Source organism: Gavialis gangeticus, unplaced genomic scaffold, assembly GCF_001723915.1.
Source record: "Gavialis gangeticus isolate Ggan-Ray unplaced genomic scaffold, GavGan_comp1, whole genome shotgun sequence".
NCBI lineage: Eukaryota > Metazoa > Chordata > Crocodylia > Gavialidae > Gavialis > Gavialis gangeticus.
The window spans coordinates 164,930,558-164,954,590 of NW_017728992.1; the positions used below are offsets into that span (position 1 = coordinate 164,930,558).

General features: G+C 40.6%; 1 protein-coding gene across 1 annotated transcript in view; it reads left to right on the top strand.

Annotated features, from left to right (window-relative positions):
* The window catches only part of RIMS2 (regulating synaptic membrane exocytosis 2), a 1,108,253-nt gene that overhangs the window by 338,717 nt on the left and 745,503 nt on the right, over nt 1-24,033 (top strand). The window contains exon 4 of the mRNA XM_019528053.1: nt 18,928-19,853. Within this exon, the coding sequence (XP_019383598.1) occupies nt 18,928-19,853 (926 nt within the window). The remainder of the gene's footprint in view (nt 1-18,927; nt 19,854-24,033) is intronic.

Here is a 24,033-nt window from a genome sequence, read left to right on the forward strand (position 1 = left end):
CTAATGTCAAGAAAAGGAAACACAAACAAGTTGAGACAGAGGAGTAAAGGAGATTAGATATTCTTCTTCATAAGGTATGTTGCTTTTAAATTACATTTTGCATGTATGGGTGTTGAGGGTGGTTTTTTTGGGCTGTATTGTCAATGCATTTGTGGTTAAATGGGTAGGTGCATTGTTGCAAGAAGGTGGAGACTTCATCCATTCCCTTTCCTGACTCTACTATTGCAGTGTAAGTGGCAGCATTCTCCCTGTTCTGTTTTTTCACAAAGCAGACTGCAAATCTCAGTTGGATGAGATATTCCATACCATGTGACCAGAGTCAGTACTGCAGCCTAGTGAGGAAAATGTTTATGTCTAAAGTCATGTGTATAGCCAAGCATTTAATAAACTCAGTTTGTAGATAACATTGTCTGAACCGGGTTGTTTGTTGCTGTCATGCAGCTAGCCTGGGACAACTGTCCAGTGGGATCACATTTCATTCTGCTTTCCTGTTAACCTTGGGAAACAGTTGCATAATTATTGTTAGATAACCATCTGCTTAGCAAAAGGCAGAAGAAAGCATGACAGGAGGGGAAACAAGGCATCTGCTGAAGTTGTCTTCTGGTAGCCACTAGCCAGTACATCTAGCAGACCAAGCTAATGGACTAATTTTGCCTCAGTTTTTGGAAGTGCTCTGAAAAAAAACCCATCACTAGTAAGTCAGCATTTGAGTTTGGCAGTTAAATCAGGTGTTAAGCCTAGTTTTCTCTTGTCCCCTATCAAAATAAACTTATGGGTCTTGTCTTCCTGAGTCTGTCTAAGGTCATTGGCCTTGACCCACCATCACTGTAACAGGATCTTTCCTTCCTTTTATGATGTACTTATTTGAGAGAAGTTCTTAAGGCACCTTTCATTCAGAAGTAAGTAAATACGGAAGCTTTGCCTTTTCAGACTCCAGTACCTCTTCTCCTTTTCAAACTTAATCAGGTTAATTAATAACAAATACATTATAGGAGAACATAGGTGATAACATTCATGCCATCTTGAATTGTCCATCATACTGCCTTCCTTTGAATGTTAGAACTAAAATGTGAATTTAAACCAATGTTATCATATTGTTTATTATAAGAATGGTTAATGCATTTGTTCCTCAGCTGACCTTCTCCTTCTTTCTTAGTTTACAGCCCATAGCTGCACTTGTGCTCTGCCATCACAGATCAAGAGACTGAATACCCACGGTATCAGTGCCAAGAAGAGGAGAATACAGGACAATCATTCTTGGGTTTAAGACCATGGAGAGCAGATGGAGGCAGCCTATCAAGTGCAAGAGCTAAAAGTTTGAGGACAACAAGGAGACAGAAGTCTTTTTTGAATCACCAGGTTTGAGGATAACAATGCCATAATGGAACACATGTCAAGACAGAAAAGATGTGGGAATAGGAGTTCATCAGGGAATACGTATAGATAACAAGACAAACTACAGTAACACAGCTTATTTCCACATAAGTACTTCAGCACGCAGCATGTGCCAGCTCCTGAATTCAGTGCCATGAAGTATTCTACATTGACTTGTCCCTCAAGAGCATTTCACTCAAAACTCACAGAGGTTGGAGAACAGCAATCCAAACTTTCAGCATTTCCATTCAGCAGTGCCCAGTTCTGGAACACTTGCATAGGACCATATTTTGTTCCATGTATAGTTTTCTTGCATTGTATTTGATTCTCCTTTTTCTTGGTTTTATAATTTATTGCAGCTGGTCTGCACTTTGTGCTAAATAAAGTTGTTTTTCAGCTTTTACCTCTGTCAGGATGTCAGTAGGAAAAAAATTATTAACCTTCCAAGTACCATCTCATTCATTCTGTTTTGTGCATGGCTATTTCACTCTTTACTATTCCATAATCTTCCTTAGCCAAAATGTTGTATAATCAAATTATTACTGTCTAAGGTCACACCTATGAAGAAAACGATCTGAAATAACAATAATCAATCAAAACTTTACTGGCTGCTTTATTTGTGTTTGAATTTGTGAGCTTAGAGTTCTATGAATTTACAAAATAACACAGTATTACTGATCAAGTACGTATTCCTGATCCTTGCAGCATTTACCATGTCAGTCTTGTCTGTTTGTTTCCCTAGCTGTGAATAAATTGCTTTAACTTCTGTGGCTTCCACAGTCTTTTAAATATATCATCTTTGCTTTCATGAATGCTGTGTAGAATATAACAGGAGATATATATATACTTCATGTGGATTGCACAGTCATTGGATATATTTTCATGTTTTAATAATGTTCTTGTTGCCTTTTTCCATGGTGGCCAGAGCTCATCTTCCTGATAGTCTAGCACTGAAAGGTCAGGTCAACCTCCCCACATAGATAAAGGCCTCCTTCCTCCTTCAGACTTTCTGCACCCAAATTGCTGTTTCTCCCAGACCTTAAGATCAACATGGTCCCACCAGGATGGCATTGAAGACCCAATCCAAGAGGAGCATGGCACCTCAGTAAATCCCTTCTTCCATTCACTTATGGAGACAATAAAATTAATATAAGAGCTTTTTCATTGAGTTACAGTATGAATTCCTTTTTCCATTGGTCTTTGCTTCCAAGTCTCTGAATGTGTTCCTGAAGCAGCCTCTACCTGTGATCTTGAACCTCTGATAGCTGTTGACAAAGAATGTTCATGATTTGTAGTAAAATATTGGCTTTCTGACTTTTGAGGAAGGTCTGATTGTTTAGGTAAATTAGTGTTTGGGGAATGTGTTGCTGAAGTGTGACATTTCCTAGTGAGTTAGGGGTGTTTCAACTTTGTTCTTATATTTTCCATGCTCAAATATATTCTTCTTATATTTTCCATGCTTAAAATATTCCCTGTGAATTACTGTTTTAAGGAGGTGTTCCTGAAGTTGTGGGATGAGTACATAGAGACCAGTACAGCTGTAATACCTGACAAAAGTAATGCATGTGGATATAACAAGAAAATAGCAAAAGTACAGTGTCTCTAATCTGTCAGTTGGTTACAGATAGTTACTGTCAGTGCAGATGCATCCTTATAGGGCATATGAACCTTGTTGTAACATGAAGGCATAAAATAAAGCAGAGGGCTCTTTGACTTTTAAAGTCTAAATCAGTGCTGTCCAAATAGCAGCCCATGGGTCATATGCAGTGCAGAACTGGTTAAATCATGGCCTTCATGGCTCAGAATTCTGCATTGGGGTGACTGGCGGCAGCATTAACCCTAGCCTGAACCACTGTGTCAGTGGGGCCAGCATCTGGTGAGTTAACACCATCACAGCTTGCACCACTGCAGAATTTCCAGGTTGAGATTCCCACTGAGGACACCTCTGGCTGCAGTGTCATGAGCAGTGGTGGCATTAACCCCTTTGTTGTTGGATGTCTTACTGCCAAATATTCGTGTTGGGATCCTTATTGGGAAAACCTTTTGGCAGGAAAGCAAGCAGTGGCAATATGGTCAACATGTGCGATTTAACACCACTACCATTTGCCCCGTCACTGGAGAGAGGATGTATGGTCTTTAAGAAGCCCTGTGGCCTGGATCCAGCTGTCACCCCAAATGACTGGGACAGTACTGGTCAAAACAATTTAGAAAGGAGGGAAGGCATCACATTCAATGTGTTTTCCAGCACATAGGATGTGCCTTATTCTTTTATTTCTGACATGGAAATCTTATTGCAAATGACAGTTAACAGTTCTCTTTGCTGGGAAACAGATTCATTTCCTTTTCCTCCCATATTTCCACTGTTGTTTGAAAATTATCCATTTAGATCTGTGTGTTTGTTCATATCATTGGTGCTTCTTAATAAAGTGTTTCCCACTACATTATTTCTCCTTGGACATACAGAGTTGAAAAATACCAATTCTTGCTCAGTACTCTTTGGATATTTGAAAGAACAGATTTCTTAATCATGCCGGCCAGTTTTTTAATTTTTTTCTTTCTTGTTCAGAAATGGTCCAAACCCTACTACAGTAAAAGCTTTGTTATCTGGCATCTCCTGGGAATGGGGGATGCTGGTTAATCAAATATGCTGGTTAATCAAATGTGCACTGTCTGGTGCACTCCCTGGCATCAGTGTGCCGGGGGACAGAGAGGGGGGCCCCATGCAGGCTGCTTTGCCCTGGGCCGTGGGCCAAAGAAATGACAAAGAAAAACTTGACCCACAGCAGTGAAACCAGAAGTCTCTGGAAGTGATACTTCTGGTTTTGCTTTTGCTGTGTTCCTCGGATACCGGGTAGTAGAGTTTTCAGGCTAATAAAGTGCCAGTTAACACAGCTTTTGCTGTATTAATTAGCTTTCAAAATCAGTGCATGAATTAATGGTATAATTTTAGAAGCTGGTAGAGGCTTCCAAATTGGTAATGCTGGTTAGCTTGTGCTTTGTTTCCCCTTCACTGTTGACCAGTAACCTTATCTAAGGCATTTGTTAGAGAGGTTCTCTAATGCTGCATTGGAAAAACTGTCTCCAAAATTATGAGTGGGGAAAGTAACAGCCCAGAATATCTAACCTGGCTAGGCTGAATCAGTCTGTAGCTGCATAGACATCCCAGAAATGTAGGCACATGTCTGCAGTGGCTCAGGCTAGATTCTAAGCTGGGGGGTGCTAGAGCAGCCCTCCCTTCCCTCTGACAGTGCTAAGCTGAGGGGGGTGTGGCCAGGCCCCAGCAGGACACTCTGATTCCTGAACAGCTTATCAGGGAATTGATAATTGTGTTTATCACCCCATAAAAAAACAAGAGAGGGACATTACCAACTACTTGTTGATTTTGCCTTTGTTTTGTCTGCCACAGCAAGGACCATAGGCAGCATGTGGTCTGCTAACTAATGCTGAGAGGTGTCTGTGTAAGGCAGAGGGGACAGGGGAATCCCTGCTTAGCGGGGAGGGGAGTGGGGGGAGCAGACAGAACCCAGGCAGATTCCTGCAGTCTCTGCTGAGCTCCAGCCAGGGAGCAGAGGGGAGGAGCCAGCCCAGAGAGCATGCCAAAATCATGCTGGGGAGTGTGGTTAAACTTAAACCAGCAAGGGGTCTGGGATAGACATTGCATAAACCGATTGGAGCCAAATCAGTTAAGTCTGATACTTTCTTTAACCAGGTTTATCTCAAACTGGTTTATTTGCCCTGAACATCTGTTCTGTTACAGGTTTAAACAAGTTTCTGATCATGTAAACCAGTTTATGTGTAATGTCTGTCTCTAGCTTAAAGGAGCATCGTTTTTGACCTCCAATAGATTTGTGACTTCAGTAGATTTTTCCTACCCTTTCCTAAAACTCTAATTTTGTCATGCCATTTTTTCTCCTTTTTCTTTTCCTAACATAGACATGCTTGCAGCCCTGCTTATAAAAATTGTTACCTGATAGGTAGTGATGATGGCTGTTTTCCCACATGCTTACCTAACACGCCTTAAGAGTTTATATCATTGTTATGATTTTGACATAGCTGTAATTATTTCCAGTATCTCCCTGGGAATTATACAGATAAGTAAATGACATTGACAATCCCCAAAATTCAAAGCTCAAAGTAGCAAAGCTTTTTTTTTTGATTAACCACTAGTCCTAATAAGTAGAGGCATGATGAAGCGGCTGGGCACCTAGGGCAGTAGGATGCATGGAGACAGTGGTGACTCCTGGCTGCTGCTAATATGATTGGGTGTCTGCAGTGGCAACTGATATTTCTCTCCCCAAGTCAGCACCTGGGGTGGCTGCTCCCAGTCACCCCACCCTAGTCAAACTGTGCTAATAAGGAAATAGCCTACTAATTTGCAATGGAAAGATAACAGATCTTGAGGCTGTGCCATTAGTAGTGCACCATCTAAAAATGAGTAATCTAATACTATTGCTTAGGGGAAAATCACCTTGATGGTACTTTGGTGCCACTGATAGACCAAGTATTATGGATTTAATTCAGTACATTTTCCTTCTCCAGCATAGTGTTGTTTAATATAGGTTTTGGAAAAAAATTCTGTCTTGTTTCTCCAGGAGGTCAGACTAGATGATTATGGTTATCCCTTCTAGTCTTAGAACCTCTGAATCTTATACCTGCCTTTTATTGGTTCACTTAAATGTGCATTTAAAAAAATCTATATTTATTGTGAAGCATTCTTTGCAGACTGTAACCATCAAATCTTTTGATTGTTTTTACCAGTCAGAAAGCATTTAAATTATTCAGAATCCCTGTAGGCTTCCTTTACTGTAAAGCAGATGCCTCATCTGAAGCCTGCTTCCCACTTTTTGCTTCATCTGTCAACTCAAATGTCCCAGAGGTCAGATGGTCTTTTATAGGCTCTATCCTAAGTTGATCTGTCTTCATTTTCTAATCAAACATGCAGAAAATCTCATGCTGAAAAGGACTTTGTGTTGGCAGCTTAACAATGAATGTACTGGCTAACTTTTTATAGATGATTACACCTTCCAGAACTGTACTGGTGTTTGTTCACGTGTAGCAGGTAAGTTTGAAACTTACCACTAGTCTTTTAAAAGCTGTCATCAGCATTTTCACAAACTGATTTAACTCATCTCATTGCTTCTCAGGGAAATTATCATTTTCTGTTAACTGATGGCTCGTATTCTACTGGGAGGCCAAACCACAGTACAATATTCTGTTCATTTCATTTGTTGACTATATGATAAGCATAAAACAAGCTACCAACCATGCCACTTGAACAAGCTGCCTGCCTATATTTCTCTAGCAGATGATTGGGCCTCTTTGGTTGGTCTTTTTATTGCTCTTGGAAGACTTCCAGAAAGAGCTAGCTTATAGGAAAAAATAATGATTGAGAATAGAAATTAGATCTCAGATCTTTAACATCCTTTGTAGACCAGATGATTATGAAATATCCAGCTTGTCAGGAAATAAAAGGTGTTTTAGTGACAGGAGTTGTGAAGCTGGAATTATTTCTGATGTATTTTTATACTGTTTTAATGACTGAGATGTAAAAATAGATGTACAGAATAGGCATGCTTCCAGGGTGTAAGAAAAGTCAAGTCTGTTTTGTTTTTAGTTAGCAGTGAGGCAAGCTGAGCCTTTCTCTTTGCAAAAGAAACTCCCAAAATGTAAGAGTTCATCTCCACAGGGATGTCAAATCATATATACTTTAGTTACATTACATGCAATCTTTTTTTTTAAAGCATATTATTTGGTATTTGGTTGCACTAAGTATTTCTCCTTGGGACACCAATTCCACTTCGACTAAATTTCCTTGCTCTAAGAACTGATTAGATACATTCCTAACAACTAAGTGTGTCCACACATGGCTGTATAGCGTTGATGTTACTGCGCCGTCATTTAGTACTGCCTTTTGGAAGTAATAAATGATGGCACAGTGTACACCCTGTACTGCGCCATGGTGGCCATGCACAGGTATTTTTAGGTTCTACGTCACTGTAGTGGCATGTTATAATGAGGGAGCACATGCTTCCTTTCCAAAGAGGAAAACCAGCCTGGGATCTCCTGGCGTCAAACCATCCCTCCGCACTACAGGATAGCAGTGCAGGGAACTCCTTCATGTGCAGTCTGTGGCACCATAGATGGGTGCCACATACTGCATGTCTGTGCTCATCTGGGTGCGGCCCATATGGGAAATGCTGATAGAGCTTCTTAACCTAATCAGCCTGAAAATGCTGTGGAACCATGCTCTAGCAGTAAGTGTCATATGCTGTGCTACAATATAGCTGCATAAGGGTATTTAAGCTACTTTTCCCAGGTATTGGCTGTCTGCTGGCATGTTGAACATAGCTAGCAGCCTCTCTCCACCTGCTTGGAATTTAACCTCCTCCTTGCTAGGGTGCTCAAAATAGCATTCAAGTCTGAGACTTACACTTTTATTTCCTTGCAGTATCAAATCCTATAACCATTGAGCACATTTGCAGGCTCCAGATCACATGTGTTGTTTCTTCTTTGATTTCCCATCACTTACGTTCTCTCCTCCCTTTCTCAAAATGTGGGTACCATGGGAATTAAATAGCCAGACACATTGCATGAAGAGCATGTCTGCTGTCATGATAAATACTGTTCCTTGCATGTAGTCAGGTCTTTTAGTAATTTTAAAAGTTCATGAAGTAAGTGGCCGCAATCAGGCTATAGAAATACTTCGAGGCAAACCAGCTGCCTCTCAGGTTTGCCCACTGAAACAATGTTTCTCTTTCATTTTTTTGATTGTGAAATAATTTTGCATCAAATGGATTATTTCTTTAGAAGGGCAATTAGCCTCTTCACCAGACAATAAGGATTTCTCTGAAGCCTTCACAAACAATGTGTTTTAAAAAGGTTGAGAAAATCTACAGAGGTTCTGCTTGTAAAACATCTCAAGGCTTTTGACCTCACAGACTGAAAATAGCCTGTAAATATATATGGCCTCACAGGCTGGATCCAGACTCGTGTGGTTTGTGGTTCTGCAGACCTCTTTGCAGTGTTACAGACCGCACTTGCTGCACATTAAACGATGCATGGCAACTGCTAATTTGCAGTGCTGGGGCTAGAAAAATTGCTACTGGGATTTCCCAGTAGAAAAAGAAAAATGGAAGAAAAAAGTGGTGCAAAGCATGCCAAAGTAGTTGGGACAAATGCAGAAATGGGTCAAACGTGGGACAAACCCCATCTCTGCATGCTGAAAGCCCCTGTGCTGAGCCAGCGTGCACCCTAGCCAGCAGCTTCATGGCTGGCTGGGGCACAGTGTGCCTTGAGACAGGGGAGCAGGCAGCCCAGGGAATGGCTTGCTGGGGTGCAGGGTGCCTCAGTGTGCGGGCTCTACAGCATGTGGAGACAGGGGACCAGACAGCCCTGGGCTGGCTGCTTTCCCATCTCCACAAGCTGCTGCCTGGCCGGCTGGGGCACAGCGTGCTTCAGCATGGGGGTGTCTGCTGGCTAGCCCCACTCTGAGGAACCCCGTGTCCCAGCCAGCCCTGCCCTGCAGCACATGGAACAGCGAGACAATGTGCTCCACTGTAAAGCACACAAGCAGGGATGTGCACTACAGTACAAAGTAGCAATGCAAATTTATGCTGCTACTATTTGTGCTGCTGCAAGCGCACACTCCTGCTCATGTAGACATGGCCATACAGAATCATTGCTCTCCCAAAAGAAACCGTTAGTGTACAGTTGTTTAGACTTTTTCTCCCAGGCTAAACATGGCAACTTCAGGTGTAAAAAAACTCCAACAACCTGGAAACAACCAAAGTTAAATCACTTCAAGGAGAGTTTATCTTGGGAAAGCAAACATCTGTATATGCTGTGGCTTTTCTCAGAAAGGAACAAAGTAGGGTTACCATACATCTGGGTTTTCCTGGACATGTCCTCTTTTTGGGTCCTCCCATCTCTGTCTGGGTCATTTTTTAAAATTATTAGCAAATGTCTGGGATATTGCTGTGCCTCTGCTTTCCTGGCACTTCCAAGCTTGCCCCAGCAATAAGCTGCTTGGGCTGGGGGCAGTGGAGGAAGGTGATTGGAGGCTGGGCCATCGTGTGGTCTGTGCATGGGCCCTGGCAGCTGGAGGAAGGTAAGTCTATGTAGGCATGTGTGTGCCTACTGGTACTGCAGCTTCAGCAGGATGGGGAGGCAGAGGAAAGGGGTGGGAGGGTTCTTCAGGGGCAGCAGGGAGCTGCATGGACAGCAGGGCTGGAGGGGCAGGGGACTTTAGGTTGGGAGTGAAGGGGTATCAGCAGGGATAGGGGGTCTGCAAGTTAGGAGTGTGGGGCACCAGCATGGTCTGGAGGGTAGTGTATTGTGGGTTGAGAGTGAAGGGCAGCAGAAGGGCTGGGGGGCTGTGGCTTGGGCGTGAGGGGTAGGGACAGGGCATGGTGCATATCACCCCCCTACCCCCCTCCAATCATATACCCCTCTCCCCCCCCGCCTTCCCACAGATGTCTTCTCTTTTGAGTTGGAAATATGGTAACCCTAGAACATAGCCCTTCAGCATCCCCCCAGCGGACAGTATGTCAATTGCTGGATTCTGCTGCTCCAGCAGGGAGCAGAACACACCTCTTCACAATCCCCACATTCAGCGAAACAGGCTGACCATAGGCAGTCTGGGACAGCCAGTCAGGGATGCCCTAAGCACTACTGCCATCTGTCACAAGAAGACTAAAGGAGTCTACAGAGATGTTCAGATGTGTGCACAGCTCCTTTCCTGCTCCTCCCGCCCAAATAGCTGTACAGTGTCATCAGCACTGCAAGCTCTCCACTCTTTAGTGCCTCAGCTTCGAATATCTGTACACACAGCTCTGCGTGAGTTTCTCTACCACGAGAACAAACCTGAGAGAAGTCTTCCAGATTCTTTGAATGTCACAGTCCTCCAGCATCCCCTTCTGCCCTCATGAGAAAGTGTATTACTTGCTGGACTCTGCTCCTCGAGCAGGGATCAAAATACACCCCCTTCACAATCTCCATGTTGTGATGCAGGGAAACACAGGCTGACCATGGGCAGCCTGAGGCAGGCCAATCAGGGTTGCCCTGTGCATTACTGCTGTCTGTCACCAGGCAGATTAAGGAAGCCTGCAGATCATAGTGACGTGTGCACAGGGCCCTCCCAGGAGAACAAACCTAGGAGAATTCTCCTAGATTATTTGAATGTGTGTACACTGCCTATGACAATATGCTCCCATTTATGTCTGCAAAGAGAATTGAGATATGTAAATTTAATTTCTACAAGCATCTTTTTGTCTATACCACTCAGCAGTCCGAAGTAAAGAATTGTTTTTGAATTTGAGCTTTCCCATGAAATACCACATTGACATGGGTAGTATATTTTCTTAAATCAGATCTAAACTGAGAAACATACAAAAATTGAAGCAATCTATTTTTATCAGACAAATGGAGCTGTACTTATGAAATAAGTAAATAATGGTCTGTGGGTATCTTTTAGAATATAAATGAGGTTATCATATATTTGCTTTATATTACTACCGCATTCACATTGTTTTCTGAATGTGAGTTCTGGTGCTTACCTGTCACTAGAATAAATATTAGTACATTGATTTTCACTAATACTTTCCCTATATTTATATTTTGAAGAAAGAGACAGTATGACACTTTTCAATTCTGAAATATGTTCAGTACAAACTGAAGTAGGTTCTGTAGCTGGCTTTAACCTAAACTGTTGAAAGTGATGTCAAAGTTTGCCCAGTGAATATTTTAAAACAATAAATCTTGAATAGTTATATTTGAGACCTATCATAACACAGTGTAGAAGACTGAACATGCCTACCAGTTTGTAAAGTACAAATACTAGAATTAGGCAATTTTAAGAATCATTTTTTAAAAAAAACCCTGGGGCCAGAGTGTACATTTTACAGTCAATACTACTGTAGCAAGGCACTAATCAGCTAAGTACCATAATCCTCCTTATAGGGTAAATTCTTACTTGACCTCCAGCTATATACAGCACATGGTAACAGCATTAAACTGTAACCCTCCTCCCATATTCTCAGTAGCTTCTCCATTGGGTCAGCTGTCTGGCTTGAATATTTATATTAGTGTTGTTCTATGTACTGTACCCTTTTCTAGATGCCCTATATTCTGTAATTGTAGTTTGGAGAGTGGAAGGGATCACAAAGAAACATTTAGGAATTTGTCTCTCCTAATTAAGAGACTATTCACTGAAGCTAGAAGGATTAAATGACAGTGCTAGGCAGAACAGAAATTGATGTATTCTCATGAACATGATGCTTCCTTCTTCCCAGATGTGCAATGGCTGATCAAAAGGTAAAGCAAGGAAGATGTGTACTGCATATGTTTTGTAAAAACAGTGTTTTATGCTTAGCATTTGTTATTCTTTTGGATGATTAGGAAGATTTTTTTTTTTATTTTAAGCAAACGGTTTGTTGAAGGGATTGGAAAATAATTTACTAAGCATTAGGTACAGGACTGTAGTTGTTGTACCTTTAGCAAAGCCATTCAGTATTTTAACTTGAATAATACTATTTGCAACTTAGACTTTGTTTCAAATACAGGATTTCTTTTAATAGTAGTAGTTGCAGACTTTTGTAATTCTACTAACAACACCATGGTGATTTTATGGCTAGAACTCTATTTCCTGAAGTTCATTGTATTATATATTGGGTATATTTCCATTTTATTCACCTGTTCTCTTTTACTATTCCCATTTATTTATTATTTAGCACATTCTTCATTTTTTAGCTTAGGCATTTTGCATACTATGGTACAATGGCTGATAGAGACCCCTCTATTTTTATTGATTCCACTGGGATCAGGATTAAAACAAGTGTTGTTAATATGCATACTATCTAGTTAATTGAGTGAAAGAATTTTAGTAATTTACAATTGTTTCTGTTCAATACATTGAATAAAAGGCTTTACTGGAAAAGTAGGTCAGCTGACTGCACTCCACATAGCTTTTAAATGTAGAATGTTTTAAAAAAGGCAGTAGTTTTGAAAATATAATAAAATAATCCAAAAAAGATAAGTTTTAGAAAGTTTTTTCTTAAGAATGGTAACCATTCATCTGTTAAGCTGACTGAATAGCTTTCAGATTAAAATAGTTTAACTTGTATTTTATATCTGTTAATATTTTTGAAATTTTTTGCTCCACAAACTCTGAGAAATGTGTGTGTATTTCCAGTTACTGGCCTACAATTCAAAGTTGCCGTAACATTTTTAAAGAGGACAGTTTCTTAACTTTGCCTTTCATAATTATGAATTTCCGATCATTTTTGCTATGACCAAATGTGTTCAAAATCCTGTGTATTAAACAATTAAACATTTAACAACATTTGGTTTAAAAAACTCCCATGACAAGGGCTAAAGTGTCTTTTGTTATCAGAAATTACTTTGCACATGCAATGCTCTTCAAGCAGAAAATAAAATAAATTGTTTACTTGAAAAATGATTTTAAACAAAAAGGAATCATATATCTGTATTAGAAGATTTGTAGACTAACCAAGGACTATTTCAAATAATTTGAGTTCTTTAACTAAAGATTTCATTATTTTAGTTACTAGGCAGTGGTTTCTGTTGTTCAGTGATTTAGCCAGCCCTCCCATACATCCTTAATTACAGTTACAAAATAGGTGGTGTTATGCTTGTGTTGGACTGCATTGATTGTTTAGGATCTGTGTGATTCCAAGCATATGATATTATTTTATATCTGTGCAATCACACCAGGTTCAAAAGAAAGTTTTTATCGGTGGTAAATTTTGTTATGATAATGATTTTGCTACCACAGATTCCCTCCACTGAAATCAGACTAAATCCACAGTCAGTATTGTTCTACATACCATTTGAAGCTAACATCTGCAGTCTGATTCTTGATGCTTCAGTATATTTTATAAGCATTGTAGTCTTCCTTAATTATTGCTCAGTAATACTTAGGTGGAAAGTGTTAAAGGATGCATAGTATTGTAATGTGTACAAAGATTGCTGTACTGAGAAACAGAGGCATAACTAGTGATCCTCGGGGGCTGCCTGGATCATTGCTTTGCTGGACCAGGGTGGGAGTTGGTTCTGTGCAACCTGCTTGTCTGCAGTTGCTGGGCTATGGGCTGTGCCTGCTCCAAACTGACCCTTATATCCCCCTTTTCTCCCCCTGTTATACTTCTACGGAGAAATCAAGCAATATTTCAGATAGTTCACTTAATGAATTGCTTACACAATTGAATTCTAGACATACTTTAAGTAGTGCTTTCGAGGAAATACTGGTTAAAATAGCCTGAGAAACGCAATACTAATAAAAGCTATCAGATCTACCCAAAAAATCTCATCTGCCTATGTCCTTATAAGAACACGGCTACAATCAACACCCGCCGATACATTCTCTTGTGTAATACAGAGTAGGCTGCTGAAGTGATTTAGCATGGAAAGCACAGGGTCAACTAGCTGCCGGTTTCTTTTTTCTCTGGAGTAAGAAACCAAAGACACCAAGAAACATTGTATACCTTGGAGTACTGCATGATGTGTGAGAACTGTAAAAGGTGTTCTGCAGAATAAATGAAAGGAATTAAAGCAAAAAAAAAAGCTTATTTTTCTGAATACACAGAAACAGTGTCTGTTTTTAGAAACGTGTACAAAATGGTTGCTTACGTGGGGTGTGACTCAGCATTCCACAACACTGTCTGCAGAATAGAAGGAAAAGAGTAAAAGAGTAGAGACCCAGCCTACTGAACAGTAAGGAACTGCCAACTTTTGCTGATTTGCCCTGGTGAGAGGAAAACCTAAAGAATTTTTTAAATGAAAGAATCCTGTTATCGAAGAATAGAACAGACTGATCATTCAGCCTGATCTTCTGTATTAGGCAGAGTCCTGCAAATCTGAGGTCTAGTTCTGTAGGACTTTGAGCCCTCTCAAATCCCATGCCTGTCATTGGCTTCTGGGGATGCAGCACCTTACAGTTGTGTAATTAGCCTTTCATTGCTTATGACCAAATGTTTTCTCATTTTAGGATCCTGAACTACAACTTCTTGGAGTTCTCTAGCCCCACTTCTCACAGGATTTGGCCCTTTTTAGATGTGTTTTGTGATTGTCTTATCCTTCCTCTCAATCCCATTGATTTAAAGTTTTATGTATAGTGCTTCTAAAAATCCAATAAGTGACTTGTCTCCATCTTCAGTTATCTGGATATCTTTGAATGAAATGAAGCATTCTAAAATGATCTGTCAAAGTACCAACTGACATAGATATTCTAACAAGAAATTTTCTAATAAGGCAAAAGAAGAATTGTGCTCATTGTATTCAGGGTTTCCCTGGGTGGTCCCTTATACTGGGTTGCATAATAAGCTTTGTCTCCTACAGCTTGCACAATAGATTGCCAGTGGAAAATATTTAGCAAGTATAATTTTCATACCACTTCAGAATGACTCATTTGTGTACAGAAAATATCACATTTTGCAAATAGTTAAAAGCTTTTTTTGTACATAATTTTATAATGAGCTATGACTTGTATGCAATGTCTTACTTGTCGTGTTCTCATTTATGATGCTTTGGTTACGTGGCTCCGAATAAGTTTTTTCCCTTTATACAAAATAATGATCTCTACAACTAAAAAGTGAGATTAGTTTTACTAATGCTGAGACAACTGTCAACATGAAGAGCTTTCTCAATAAATTCCTTTTTATGCTTCATAAATATTAAAGAGAGTTTGTCATGCTTATAATTCTGAAACACTTACCATCATTAAAAATCAAAAGAAAAATAGTTTTTCACAAAAACAAGTACACAGCTAAAATCCCTAACAGGGTGAACCCATCACTTTTCAAATTCTCTTACATTTCATGTGATAGGAATATTTAAATTTAATTTTCAAATACGTTTAATAGGAAATGGAAATCAAAGCATTAGAATGCTTTTTTCTAAGTCCTACGCCATCCATTAGGTGAGTTATTACTGTACTTGCAAATACTTGATTAGGCCAACGCAAGTATTTATTTATTTACTAAATTATTTAGCCATAAATTAACAGCTCAAGTGTATCAAAACTGAAAGTATATACAGATAAAATTGGATATCTCTACTGATTACACATGTAGCACAACTTCTTGAACATTTACTTTTGTGTATGCAGTGCAAACAAATATGACAGCAGTTGTATTGATTTGCATTCTACTGGTTTGAGTACAGAACTGGGATCCAGAAAGAACTGAAAACCAAGTTTGACTGTGACATGGATACCATTTGTGTTAAAGGTTTAATAAACTGCAAGGTATTTTTCCAATTTGATGAAAATTACTCTCAACATATTTTGTTTCTCCATAAACTCCTGCACTGGTTTTTTTAATATGGAAATAGAACTTTAGATTTTATTTTCTGGAATCCAAGTGAAGTTGGAGAATCTCAGCAGGCTAAGGCTCTATCATCTGAAATTATTGTCCACAAAGGCAGGAAAAGTTATTCCTGTCTTCTCTACCTTGCTTTAAGTTCTTAATTTATCCTTTAACATGAAGTGAGGCTGGAGAGTTTCATGAATTGACTATCTGAACAGATAACATGCACATTACAGTGGACTGCTTGCATTTCTATAATACTAGTGTTGTCATTACTGCACTGTAAACAAGGTTTTTCCCAAAACAAAGGTAAAAGGTGAGCCAAAAAAATACATGTGCATATAGAAATAAAAACAAAGAATTAAAAATTTTAAAATATGTGAGCACAATATTTGAAGATCATAAGGGATTAGGTTTCTTTGCTGCTCATGTTTATTCTTTGTTTCAGTTTCCACATCTGTAAAACTGCTTTCTTATTTATAGTTTTTATATATTTTATAATATAAATTATCATTCACATGCATAAAGATATCTTTGTAGTAATTGGAAGTTGAAAAGTGCTGTATAAATATTAGATATTTATTTTTATCACTAATTCAAAGGAGCAGAAATCAAAGCAGCTTTGCTAACCCTAAAATTAAAAGTGACCTTTACAAGAAGTTCAGCAGGTGTTCTGAAAACTAACATATATTGCATTGTTGAGCTGAAAGTTGCATGTTGTACATCAACATTGTTGGCACATCCTCCAAGTTTTTCAGTTTTGAATGTGCCAGTAAACTTCTTCAAGGGCATGAGTAATGATTTTCCTTGGTGCATCTAGTTCATGGAGTGTGATGAAAGGATTTTATGAGACACCTTAAGAGGTAGTTAACAGTAAGGAATGGATTAGGCAGAGGCTCATGATGGTCAGTGGGAATTATTCTAGGATCTAAAAATAACAGCAGCTTTGTAATAAAAATGACTTGGCTACAAATGTGATAGGTACTATAGATGCTAAAATGTTTCAGTTGTTCTGGGCGTTTAAAACATGGATACCATATTTAGCAAATTCAATATATAGTAGATATTGTCAGTACTCACAACAAACTATATCTATAGCTAGCAGTGAAGACAGCCAGAAAATACCCCAAGGGTCATTTTTTTTAAGGGGGAAGGTATGTGGTGGAGCACCAGTGGAGTGCTCACCATTATGGGGCTATTACAAGCTCCGTGGGAGCTTGCTTGCAGAGCATCAGGGAAAAGCCTCCCCCAGGAACCAGTTTAAGGGGGAAGGTGGGTGGCAGAACACATTGGGTGTCTGCCACTTTTAGATCTGGGGGTAGGTGTTGCTCCAGCTCTGAGTGGCCATTTTATATCCAGGCCAGCAGAGCTGGAGGCAGCAGTTTGCTGCCTGACACCATCAAAGTAACATCACCTGGTGGACTTGCTGCTCTTGCAACAACTTGGCGGTGAGGGAAGGAGCTTATGGGGAAGGTTTGGAGGCTCTTGGTCCTGGTCATGATTTGAAACTGCACCTGCCAGGGAAGGGTGGCTTGCTGGGGTCCTAGTGGCTTGGAAGCCCCCAGGAAATGCCAGGCCAGTTACCTCCCTGGTGAAAGACAAGGAGGGCCTTAACCCCAGCCCCCAACTTTGGGTGGGCTATTTATCATTGTTGGTAGTAGAGGGTCAGACATGTCCTGGTGTGGCACCTGAGCCTGTGTGGGGTGCAAGACTCAAGAGAGTGGATAGGGGGGTACAGGACCCTGGAGAGTGAGAAGGGTGGGCCAGGCATGCTGATGAATGGCACCTGAGCCTGCAGGGGGTATACAACCCCAGGCCCCAGTGTAGGGGGCAGAGTAGGTGCTTCAGTGGAGGTAGGGGTGCAGAGGGGCACCTAGTGGCCTGCATCAGAATGGCGGTTGGGAGGCCCTGGAGAGAGGGGCGAGTAGAGAGTGGGAGTAATGAGGCCCTGCAAACAGGGGGGCCTGAGATGAAGCCATGTGAGGAAGGGGCATGAAGTGGGCCCCAGTGAGCAGGGGGCTTGAGAGTAGGTCCTGCTAACATGGGGGCCAAGTTAGGTCCAGGTAAGCCTTTGGGTGCCAGAGGCCACAGGTGGACTGGAGGCCAGTGGAGTGGGGTGGCTGAGGAAGTGCCACAGACAAACAACAGGGTGAGTCAAGAACCCCTGATTGAGAGCATCTGGGTGAAGGACCCAGTGAGAGACCAGAGCCAAAGCAGTGGTTTGCAAACTGCCCAGTGCTCACTCAGATGAGGGCAGCAGGAGATGCCCAAGAGGCCAAGCGCTTGTTGGCTGGGGAGTGCAGAGAAGCAAGCCCGAGGACCCTCTTGTGTGAGGGCAGGGTGAGTGTGGCCCCGGGGAAAGGACAGGTGGTATGAGTGAGGCCCCACAAAAGGGTGGTAAGAGAGACCACATGAGGGGTGGTGAAGAGAGATCGGCCTCAAAGAAAACAGGGTTTTTTGGCAAAAAGATCCCAACTTCTTTGTTGTGCTTAAATACTCAAAAGTGATAATGAGCATCAGGTGTAAGGATGTAAGAATTTTCCCTCTGGTCAGATTGCCAGGGTCTGTGGATTTTTATTGCCTTCCTCTGCATGCCTGCTGGGACCATTTGGGTATATCCCACCTAACCAATTCTCTGCCAGTTCAAGGGACTTGCATGCTGGCTGTAACTTGGTCTTCTGTGGTATACACTGGAGTCTAGGAGGATTGACATTTTTTTCATAGCAATAAGTAATTTTGGGCTTGTTATTGGGTATTTGAGTGATACTTAATGGTCCATTACAAATAGGTAGTCAGACTAAATGATCTCTTCTGGCCTTCATTTCCATGAAGTTTATGAAATAACAGCATAAGGTCAGTTTAGATTAGCTTGAATATTTTTCCAGGAGTTATAAAATATGTATATTGTTATGGGATGTGTGCAAAAACAGTAACGGTGGTGTTAGTATTTATTGTAAATTAAAAAAATATATTTTTACTGCAATATTAAAATGTTTTCTTCCATAAAGTTATTGTTTGCTGAAGTGATTATTAGCCATTAATTGATATGCAGCATAGCATATTCCCTTTAGTACAAATAAATGTGCAAGCACACTCAATATTAGAAAGAGCCAACAAAATTATTCTCTTTTAATCAGCTGAACACTGTACTTTCTTAATAAACTTCTGGTAGCAGATGTGTTTATGCTTTGCTGACAGAACTGTTTTATTTCTTTTTGTCTTGATTTCTTAGGAAAAGAAGCCCGTCGATATCAAGAGATCAGAACAGAAGATACGACCAAAGGGACGAGAGGGACGAATATTCACAGCATGCAACATCAGACAGTGCAATGCCAAGGTCACCATCAGATTATACAGATAGGCGATCACAACGTGGGCCTCAGCTATATGAAGAACCGGAACATGGTGACTACAGAGATCCCAACAGAAGAATTCGCAGACGTTCCAAAGAGTACCCTGTAGAAGATGATGATGTGCATAACAGGGAGGAATATGAAAGGCAGAGGCGGGAAGAGGAATATCAGGCACGATACCGAAGTGATCCTAATTTGGCTCGTTATCCAGTCAAACCACAACCATATGAGGAACAAATGCGTATCCATGCTGAAGTGTCCCGAGCACGCCATGAACGAAGACATAGTGATGTCTCATTGGCAAACACTGAATTGGAAGATTCCCGGATATCTATGCTGAGGATGGAACGACCATCAAGACAAAGATCTATATCTGAGCGCAGGGCTGCCATGGAAAATCAGCGTTCATATTCTATGGAAAGAACTCGAGAGGCTCAGGGACCAAGTCCCAATCGTCAGAGGACCACAAATCATAGTCCTCCTACTCCTAGGAGGAGTCCAATTCCTCTGGATAGGCCTGATATGAGACGCACTGATTCATTAAGGAAGCAACACCATTTGGATCCTAATTCTGCTGTACGGAAAACAAAACGTGAAAAAATGGAAACTATGTTAAGGAATGATTCACTCAGCTCAGACCAATCTGAATCTGTTAGGCCTCCACCACCAAAGCCCCATAAAACAAAAAAGGGAGGTAAAATGCGTCAGGTTTCATTGAGCAGCTCAGAAGAAGAGTTGGCTTCTACTCCAGAATATACGAGCTGTGATGATGTAGAGATTGAAAGTGAAAGTGTTAGTGAAAAAGGTAAGAGTTCTCATTTTATGTGATTGAAATAGATATAATTTAATTTTTATTCCATTCTATTTTAATCTTATTTAATATACTTGATTAAGATGATAGGTTTTACAGTTGTTCCCATGCAAGTTTTAGTTTCACATACTGAATTTTAGGGGGGATGGTCCTTTGTTTTATATATTGTAATATTCTTAATGGCATATTGCACTAAGAATCACATGGAGAAGAGTACTGGAGACTGTAAGTGCTTTTGAAAATGCTGATCATTTTGGAAGGGAAAACTGTGCCTGCTGAAAACTTGTCATTAACTCTTTGAAGTATTTGGGCTGTGCTGTCACGTAGGATTCCCTAGGTCAAAATAATTGGATGCAATCTTAAATCTGTTAAAAGCTAATATTTCCTGTAACAGGAAAACATTACAGACTAGAATTATTTGAATTTGTTGATGCAGAAACCAAGTTAATTCCCAGAACTGGACTGGGAATCAAAGATTCTGGACAGGCAACAAATTTATACCAGTACATTCTGCCTTTACACCATCGTAAAGTGGAGTGCCCAAAAGCTTTTCCAACATCTCTCCCAATTATACAGTTGGTCCAATAAAAGATATCATAAAAAGATCCTTGCCTCTTATACACTTCCTGGAGACTACAGGAAAACACCAACCGTATTTGCCACAGGCTGGCTTTCTTCTAACTATTATCTGCTTTCTCTTGTCCAGTGGCTAAGTAAAGATGTAAAGATCTGAATTATATATTGGTATCACTGGAAATATTTGGATTTATACAGCCAGCTGTCAGAAGTGGCACTCATGGCCATTTCAGAAATGGAAACCAGCATTCCATCCCTCTAGGTCTAGTTCTGGAGCTTACACATATGTGTAACTGCAAGTAAAATCTGAACCAGAGTTAGTTGGGTACAGATTAATTCAGATTCCTAGGATGAAATGCTGGCCCCAGTGAAATCAATGAGAGTTCTGCTTTTGATTTTATGGGGTCATGGTTTCATGGCTAGTTTTTATGACTTAAATAGGAAAAAGGCCCATGGCTAGGATGAATGAAAATTTCAATGAAGAATACGTATAAATATAACTTAATGTAGGTAATGTGATATAAAATAACGTTACAATACTCTGAGGAATCTGGACCGTTCTTAAGTATTGATCATCCAGGAAATGTAGCAATAATAATAATAATAATTGTTGTTGTTATTTTACTAGTAGTAATAGTAGTAACAGTTGCTGGTTTAGGCTGAAAACTGGGGCAGCTCATCATTGAAATTAAACTGAGTGTGTTTTTAATGTTTGTGAAAAATGTATGAAAAATGGAGTAAGAAAAATAATCTTTTATGTGTTGATGACCTGTTTGCGTTAACACATACAGAGCTCATCTACACTTGGCCCTGACTGTGCAGTTGGTACTGGGGTGTAGGTTGTAGGCATGTTGGTCTAAGGACATAAGCAGGCAAGGTTTTTTGGGGTAAATCTGAAATCTTTTATTAGACCAACTCAAATAGTTGGAAAAAATCTTCTTAGCAAGCTTTCAGGCACAAACACCCTTTGTCAAAACAAGAATACCCAATTATCTGTAGGTGCACATTTCTCACGAGAAAACCACTCTCTTTCCAATCTCTCAGTTCTAATCCTCAAAGGGAATTTACAAAATACCTTTCATAGACGAGCCTATGAACTTCACCTCATCAGTCTACTGGATACAAAAAATCATGGACTAAATACAGACATTGGATTTATGACACATTATAACCTGCCTAACATCTGACTCCCCAGGTAAACCCTCCACTTTTTACCAACTATTCTCATCCTCTTCCCTCCCCTCTCCTCCTGTCTCTCATCCTTTAACTACAACTACATTCATTCCCATAACCCCCACCTCTCTTGCACCTACTGACCACCTCAATTTACATTTTAACTGACTGGCTTTCTTGCATACATACTGGCCTCTGGCTGCTTTACCACTCCATCCAGGAAGAGCACAGACCATCTGCAAATGCTTCCTCAGTCTGATGAAGGGTGTTTGTGCCCAAAAGCTTGCTAAGAAGATTTTTTCCAACTATTTGAGTTGGTCTAATAAAAGATATCAGATTTACACAAAGAACTTTGTCTGCCAGTTGGTACTGAGCAGTCAATTAGTACTTGCTTTAGCTTTTAGTATTAGTAGTGCATGAGTCATTTCCAACCCTACATCACCATAGTGATGATCTACTGCAAAGTAGCTCATTGCTATGGCAACATACTGGTGGGGTCATGGTTAGTGCTTGCCGACACTACATCACTACAGTGATGAGGTATGTCGCTGTAGTTTATTGCTATGGCAACGTAGCATCTCATGTAGATGTACCCAGCGTTTCCTATTTTATAGCATACAGCTTAAATAATGTGTTTCATTTTCATGAACAGCAAGCAGTATCTTTTGACTTAAAGTAACCTGCACTCAGGTTGAAGTTGTTGTAGAGATTTTTCTGTAAAACTAGCACTGCCAATAAAATCCCAGAATATACAGTAACCATCAGTAGCAGTATCTATTGAAATATTTTACAAAGAGCAAATAGTTATTTTGAGTGTCTTGTCTCCCCTAACAAAACCAGAGTTAGTTATCTCCTCAGGGTAGATTTAAGATCTCTTTAGCTAAGGGTCTTACATACTGGGACAGAAAATAGAAGTAAATTGATAAAGGCCATAGATCATGGGAGTGTTTATATCTCTGTGAAAACCTACCAAATCATGGCTGAATCATAAAAATTTGGGAAAAAAATCACAGTTTACACAGCAGTAGATACTTGCTAGAGTTTAACAGCTAAAATTTTTCAATGTTCCATTCTCAGCAAGCATCGTCAAGCCTCTCCTAGCTCCTAGTGCTAACCAAACTGTACATGTACCATCCCTACACAGAGACTGTGCATACTATACCCTCTAATGGCTTTGGGGCAAGACTCCTCAATCTTTGGGTGACCCTGGGGTCTCAACTGCTCACTTGCATGCCTAGCTTGCTATCTCCCACTGACTGGGCACTTGATGATGGAAAAGTATTGTCCCTCAGTCCCAGGTAGGGAAGCAAGCAGTCTGGTGCCTTATATCTAGTCTTTCATCACTGGGTGCCCTTCAGCATCCAACTAGGTTTGGTTCCCCAGGGTTGCTGCTCCCAACCAGATTCCTTTTCAGTGGGTCTTCTTCCTCTAGTTTTTGTCAGATCCTCTGAGGTCTTTAACCAGCCCACAGAAGTTAAAGGGCAAGTTGCAATAACTTAAATTACCAAGAGCCAGCCCGGGCATCCAGCAGGTCTTTTTAGTCTTGTTGCCTACTAATAGCTCTCACCAATGCCCTCTGGTCTGGAAAATACTCAATTTCAGACTTGCAAGCCTCACTCTATTTCACAAGCAATAGTCCCAAGCTAGTGCTCTCCCCCTGGTTCACAAACAATAGTTTCCAGTTTGCCCTGTCTGATGCGCTCACTATCTAGCTCCTGGATTTGCCCTCCATCTCCCTGGCTTCCCTGATTCCGGCTAGGTCTAGGCTCCTACTCTGTCTGGGTTCCTTCTCCTTTACCATCCTGCAGGCAGCTGCCTAGCTTATCTGACTGTGGGTCTATATAGCTAGCCAAAAAGGGTCAGGGCCTAGTTTGCACCGACTCTTAAAGAAATTGTCTCCTTTTCTCCCCTTCTTATGTATTGGAGCCTTATGTAAGGGGGTCGTTACAACTCTCTACCCCTTAGTTCCTGTGAGTATCTGGACTGCACATTAAGTGAGCATGCATCTTCTAACCTGGAGAAATAGTAGCAAAGCTGAATTTTCTCTCTGAAGTTTACTTCTAACTGCTGTAGACAGGGGTGCATATGATGTAAACTGGGCTGCATAGTGAGTACATAGTTCATAATGTCTGTTCTGCGATCACAGTGACTATTCTGGTGATAGAGGAGGATTTTTTTTGATTCAGCTATAGGGGAACAAGAGCCAGGTTTAAGACACTGGGAATGGCTGCACAAAGGAAACTGAAAGAGCAAAAGCACACTGGGAGACTGGAACTAGACAGGATGTCTTGCAGGGGGAACAAAGAGATTGAGTCTGAGATAAAAAGCCTGAGGAGTAGAGACTTGAGTTGACTAAGTGAGAAGGCTGGATGTGAATGAGAGGCCATTTGACTGGAGAGAGTTCACTAGGGTACATTTCCTCTTA